The sequence below is a fragment of the Lepisma saccharinum genome, chromosome 6 (genome assembly GCF_977018435.1).
Source record: "Lepisma saccharinum chromosome 6, izLepSacc3.1, whole genome shotgun sequence".
In the NCBI taxonomy this organism is placed as follows: Eukaryota; Metazoa; Arthropoda; class Insecta; order Zygentoma; family Lepismatidae; genus Lepisma; species Lepisma saccharinum.
In genome coordinates, this window is record NC_139234.1 from 40,992,619 (window position 1) to 40,999,574 (window position 6,956).

General features: G+C 37.4%; 1 protein-coding gene across 1 annotated transcript; it reads left to right on the forward strand.

Moving 5' to 3' along the window:
• Positions 1–971: 971 nt before the first annotated feature.
• LOC145989358 (uncharacterized) lies at positions 972–6,669 on the forward strand. The gene is made up of 3 exons (XM_083124693.1): positions 972–1,176; positions 4,567–4,880; positions 6,431–6,669. Exons 1-3 carry the CDS (start codon positions 984–986, stop codon positions 6,440–6,442), a joined length of 519 nt encoding a protein of 172 aa, XP_082980819.1. The 5' UTR covers positions 972–983; the 3' UTR covers positions 6,443–6,669.
• The last annotated feature ends 287 nt before the right edge of the window (positions 6,670–6,956 follow it).

A 6,956-nucleotide genomic window follows, 5' to 3' on the forward strand; every position in this document is an offset into this window, starting at 1 on the left:
AACATTTTTTCCGCATCAATTTAAATTCGGTCCAGGAACATTTCTCTGAATAAATTTAAATTCGGTCCAGGAACCTTTTTCTGAATGAATTTAAATTCGGTCCAGGAACATTTCTCTGAATAAATTTAAATTCGGTCCAGGAACCTTTTTCTAAATGAATTTAAATTCGGTCCAGGAACATTTTTCTGAATGAATTTCAATTCAGTCCAGGAACATTTTTTCCCGATCAATTTAAATTCGGTCCAGGAACATTTTTCCAACGAAACAATACGCAACTTTGGACCGAATTTAATTTGTGCGAGAAAAAACGTTCCGGTCCTGCAGCGGAACCCAATAGAACCCATTAGAATGTATGGGTTCCTGGACGTTTCACAACCCTGCTGAACAATACCCGATGGAGGCACATAGTGGCTCGGATCTCACTAATGCTCAATTTTACGTGTTTCTTGCTAATTTCAACACTGTCAACGAGAATATAGCGAAAAAAAAAATATATCGGAAAAAAACACCGCATTCGTCACACACTTGACTTTGGCATGACAAAGTGGGAAATGGATTTGAAAGTTTGTCGGTTTTATGCTTACTTCAATTTCCATCACTCATTGCTTCAATATGGAAATCGAACATGACATGGGAATAATAGCTTTTACACGTGAAAATTTGCCATAAGCATGCTGTTTCTGAAGACGCCTTAAGCACCAGATTAGCGAAAGTATGTCAAATAACACCTAAACTTTATCTATAAGCGAGGCGCGTGTGTTGAAGCAACTGGGGAGACATTTCTACGAGTTCACCAGCTTTGCAGCTTTTATGATGAATAAGTCACGAGGATGTCTTTCTGTATTTACGATTGGTTCGGCTTCTCTTTTACATAAATGCATGCAGGAAGAAAGTGGAAAGGTTTAATAAACTTTCCCCATTATAAAAAGCTCAAGGTTGTTGAGATCAGGTATCACTCTGATTTGAATTGAGGTAGCAGCAGTATGCATTGTTTGAGAGTAGCTGTGGTTCTGTCTCTTGTAGCAGCATCCTTCGCAGCTTCTACCATCTCCAGGTTGCAGGAAGGGCTTTCTAAAGGGCATGTTCAAGTGACGAAACCGGATGGTCCAAGAGGGGAACGGAGTGGACACTTACAGGAAGTGACGCACAAGATCCCAGCGGAGACCGAAGAAGCACGTAAGCTATTTTATTTGAATTAACATCTTTTTGGGTGCGTCAACACTTGCACCCGCCACATTATAAGGGGTCCAGCCTATTGCCGTAACTGAAATCACTGCCTGTCTGTAAGGAGCCGAAGTTGTAAGGAGGCATATACCACAAAACAACACAGCCATACAGAGGATTACACTAGCGATAGGTTCAGACGCCAGAGCCACGTATGCCCTCAAGAAGCAATTACCAGGGTGTACTACGCGGAAGTAACTTTGAATTTTGAATGCCTGACCATAAGATCGCCCCCTTACATGCCAAAAGCACGTTGAACTTCATACGACGGAACTTACTTTGCACCTCTTTATATCAGTTACTTAATATAAATTCTCGTGTTCTCCTGGAGACTTGGGGCGAATTAGAGATTAGGGCAAAGGCACTCATCCAAACCGCGCGGGTTCTCGTACTATATTTTGGTTAATCGCAGCGATGGGGATATATGATATTGACCCAGTGTTGGCCCATCACCGTGAGGACAGCTGAGGAGTTACTTGAAAAGAAAAGTAGCGGACTCTGGTTTTCAAAGCCAGAAAACAGAAGTGATTGCACTGACTACTGAAAAATTGCTTGACAGACCTTTGCTCTTAAATGGTGGTGAGATAGTTATTATTATAATAGGATTAGAAATAAAGCATACAATATGTCTTTATAAGCAAATCCGCAGCAGCACGCTTGTTTACACACAAAACCTATCATTACTACATGTGACACCAGTCCGCGGGTTGAGAAAATGAGATTTTCAAGGCAATCTTCAATTGATTCCAGCAATTTTTGTTACAATCCACACTTTCACATCAAGTTCAGCATGCAAACAGACATGAATTTATTTTAGAAACAGCTAAAATTTTAGTTACAAGTACATTATCAACGAACATCAAGACGGAAGGAACTGGACATATTAATTCCCTCAACATACAATAATTACACACTGGAAAATTTAAAAACTTGAGTTTGCTAATCTAATTTAGATAACCGAAGTCTAGAAGAAAATATCGATTAAAGTGTTTTAAAATTCAATCGACACATGAAAAGTGCACTTACCTACTATTTTTCCTTATTTTGTTCTGGTACCCGTGGATAGGCTGAAAAGAGAGAAAGTTTACAGGGTGGCTCAATAAGTCACTTAACACCCTCAGTACAAGGCCACTGCGGCATGGAATGTGAAAATGGCGATGACCAATCATTGCCTGGCCAAGGGGGAACCACATTGACGCCACCCACACGGTCGGCGGCCATCTTGATGTCCGCCATCTTGAATTCAACTTCAGAATTTTAAATGGGAAGGGGGTCGTGCGACATATCAAGATGGTCTAGAATTTCACGAGAAATGCAATGGTGAAGGTTTTTTCGACGTATCTTTAACCAGGAAAAAGTTATGACTGAATTCTTGTACCAATTTGCTCCTTTTCGAGGTGTTAGAAAAATGCCTTAAAATTTGTTTAGCGCATCGGTAATGCATTATAAATGGTTGTCGCGAACAATTACAGTGTGACGCTTCCATTAAATGAAAAGTCCTTCACAGTGACAAGGCTAATGTTTATGTTCATAAACAGAATATTCGATACTTTTTATCTGATAACCCATTTTCGACAGATCAAAGCTGAATGGTTAGTGTTGGTAAGTTAATGGTGTGGCGTGCTGTGTGGAACACGATTGGTTAGTCAATTTTCCATCAACGGAACCTTAAATGCTTAGGGCTACTTGGATTTGTTAAATAAACAGTTTTTTTCATCCTTGCTTATGGAAGAAGGTACTTTTTACAGAGTTTTTTCAATAGGGAAGAACACCAGAACACTTATGGGAACGTTATGAACCTGTTTTTGTCCAAAGTTAGTTATTAGATGACAAGGGTAACATATTCTGTTTATGAACTTCCTTATGAACATAAACATTAGCCTTGTCACTGTGAAGGACTTTTAATTCAATGGAAGCGTCACACTGTAAATTGTTCGCGATAACCATTTATAATGCGCAGCTCTTCATGGATGTATCCGATTAAAATCGTGTGCAATGGCATGCGAACTTCTCTCCCTAGACGTCACTTCGATCTCCATGCGTTGCCGATGTGCTAAACAAATTTTAAGGCATTTTTCTAACACCTCGAAAAGGAGCAAATTGATACAAGAATTCAGTCATAACGTTTTGCCCTTGGCCAGGCAATGATTGGTCATCGCCATTTTCACATTCCATGCCGCAGTGGCCTTGTACTGAGGGTGTTAAGTGACTTATTGAGCCACCCTGTATATTATTACATTTTATAAGGAAAAGTAATTGTAATTCTAATTCCAATATCCGTCAGGAGCAAACAACTATTTTATAGCACGTGAATTAGAATGTAACGTAACAGGGCCGAAAACATTTGTTATTATTTTTGTGGAAGATATGGCTCTTAAAGTTGAACAAAAGAGAAAAGAGAGAGAGAGAGAGAGAAAGAAGAGGGGAGGAATGGAAGAAAATTGTTAGAGAAAACGAGGCAAAGGATATGTAAAAGACAGAAAGACACACACACCATACACACAGAGAGAGAATGCAATAGAACCGGGATAGGACAAGACACCTTTTTACCATCTTTCCACATACAGCTCGAATGCCATTTTGCTCTCTTGCAGATACAAAATATCCAAAACGCCCTACCAATCAGGCACCTCAAAATATTATCCAATTCTGAAAAAAAACCTGTGATGGTGGTACGTTAGACGTTGAGTTACGAGTAAAGTGTACAATGAGAAAAATATTTGAGAACCATTGGTCTAGAGACTTCTTTATTTCCCTCCATTTAATTTTGCTTCATTGTACGGATTTTGTTCGTAGCGTGTTACAGTGGGATAAATATTGTTTCAAATGTTAATTTTTAAATCTAGTTTTTGTGTAAATTAATTTATTGTACTTCATTTTGAACATTTTTATCATAGTATTACAACTTCAGAAGAGTCTGTATCAGTATACGAATTTTATTTAGTTAACTTTTGGTTGATTGGTTGTTTTCATCAATTTTGTATTTACAGTAGCAAGATCGCAAAAGGTAACATATGATATTCAGGAAATAAATCTTCCAGAACATTTTAATCTAAAGGGTTTGAAGCCTGTTATTATTTTAAGTTGGCAAGCCTGTACTACGTCGAAGCGAGGTTGACATTCGGGTTCCTGCAGAAAGGGCTAACTCTTACACCCCTTCACGATGCTGTGTCGACACCAAAATTCTTGGGGCCCTGACCGTCAATCGAACCTAGGACCACTCATCGTTTGTCTACGAGGGAACCCTCCCTCAATTCCCATACGTTCCTGCTCCATGTTATTATTTTTTCCGCATGAATACCTGTACCTAAATGATAATATTATTTCTTCTCCTCTCTCTAGGAGGTCACGGTAAGGGCACCCGGATAGTCCCTTTCCTGTTCGGAGGCTACTTCGTCTCCCTCATTACAATGGGCCTGATACTCGTGAAGGTCCTCGCCCTTAAAGCCCTTTTCATCGCCAAGATTTCCCTAGTCATTGCAGTGCTGCTAGGAATACAGAAGCTTCTCCATAACAAGTTCAAACAGGGCTACCAGATGGTTGAGAATTATGAATATATCGACAAGAACTATATTGACCGCATGGTCACCAATGCCATCACCAAGAATAGAAGATCCTGGACAGAGGAATCAACAGAAAAGCAGGAAAAGGAAGAGGTGAGTTTCAACCTCTTGACAAATCATTTGACGATGTGGTTGATGGATTGATTGATTTAGTTTATTTTCATTCGCTTTTCTGCCAATGTTGGGGACAGTCACAAACATATGAACGACACAAATCCCACAAAGAATTACACAGCTACGGCCATAGAGGTCCCAGGTTTGAATCCCGGTTTGGGTAAGGGTATTCTTTGTGAGTGCCCCTTCATCAGTTTGTCTTCGCGATTAGACAAAAGTGGCAGAAATGCGAAGTAAAATAAACCAAATCAAATCAACCCACAGAGGAATATACTGGCTGTGAGTCCAAATGGCAGAGCCTCGCTATTGACGGTATGGGGCCATAACTATCCAGTGGGGGTTGGGGAACCGAATCAATCCTTTGTTTTAAACTCCCACCCTTAAATCCAGGGCTTTATGCAGTACTTTGCATGTGGGGGGGGGGGTGTAGTTCCTTATTTGTGGATGTAAGTGTAAATTTAGCCAAAAATGACCATAAATTGTGCATTTGTGATCAGTGTTGAGGAATTTTTACGGGTTCTGTTAGGGTTTTCATTGGGTATGTGTGTGTGATGAGCCACTGCCTAAATCTCTTCTAAATAGCATAGCTCGGAGTGAGAGGGATGCGGGGGTATGGTGTTCCCCACATTAAATTTTCCCACAACATCACTCCAATTATCTCATTGCTACCATGTTAAAACTAAAAAGCATCCCCCTGTTAGCCCTGAAGGCTCGACCAAGCATCCCCCAGCTAGCAATTTCCATTTCAAGCTCTGCTAAAAAATAACAATGGTTAAAAAAACTGGCGAGATGATTCATCTCTTTTAGGTTCAAATATCAAGATTAAATTTACAAAAAATGCCATTATTTTAAGTTCCTATTATAGTGTAAGAGATCATGTTTCACACTTCATATTTTACATTCTTTTGATATTTAGACAACAGATAAAAGTTTACGAATAACTGAATCAAGTGTATTTTAAATTTCCTCTTAAGTGTCGTTGTTATTTGTGAACATTACTTGAAATTATTTGAATGAACGAGCTAATTCAAATAGGTTATTATTATAATAACGGTTTGATTACCACATACCATCAGGATTTGGACTGTAAAGCATGTGTGGCATTCCAATTCTATTTCCTTTGCTGCTTCTTAAGGTATTTCAGTTTTATTCTTAACTGCGCTCACACTACTGCGTAGTAAGTCAATATCATCTGCAAATGTTTTCAGTCGAGGTATTTGATTTACTTTGTTCTTCAGTATCTTTCACTTTCCTAAGTACATATTCATGTATTTTAAAACTTTGAGAAAAAAAATAGCAATTTTAAGAATTAATTTTGAACACAAACAATATTCTTGTTAAGTATATTTGAATATGATTATGAATAATATTTAGACAAAATGAATATACGAATATATATATATATATATATATATATATATATATATATATATATATATATATATATATATATACACCAAATAATGATTTATTTAGAACCGCAACTTACATTGATTATACAATTAAATTGCAACTATTGTTCCTTTCAGACTTCATCATAACGATGCCAACCAGTCACTTATAAATTCCCAAGGAGATGCCTACAACGTTTATTATGAATATATATGAATAATTTATTATTTATTCATTTTTTGTACATAGATATTTTGTTCCTAACATTAACACAAAGAAGTTTTGTACTTGTTTTAACCAATGTACATTTCAAATCAAAGTTACCTATTTTGTATTTATTATGTTATGTATAAAAATAAAATTTAATTGTATTGTATGCAGTTTTTTTCTAACTTCCAGTTCATTAAGGTCATGAACACCATTCAATTATCTTCAACACATTATTTGACACGCTCTTTTATTAAGCCAAAAACGAACATGAAAATTCACTCACTAGATGCAACTCAGGGTAAGATAAATCCTTCTTCGTTCATTTCTAAATAAAATAAATAAAATCAGTCAAAGTTTCAATGAATTTTACAAAAGTACAATTCAATTTACATTGAAGGCTGCAAAATGGCCATATAGTGGGACGCACCAAACAATTTTAATTCAATCAATCAA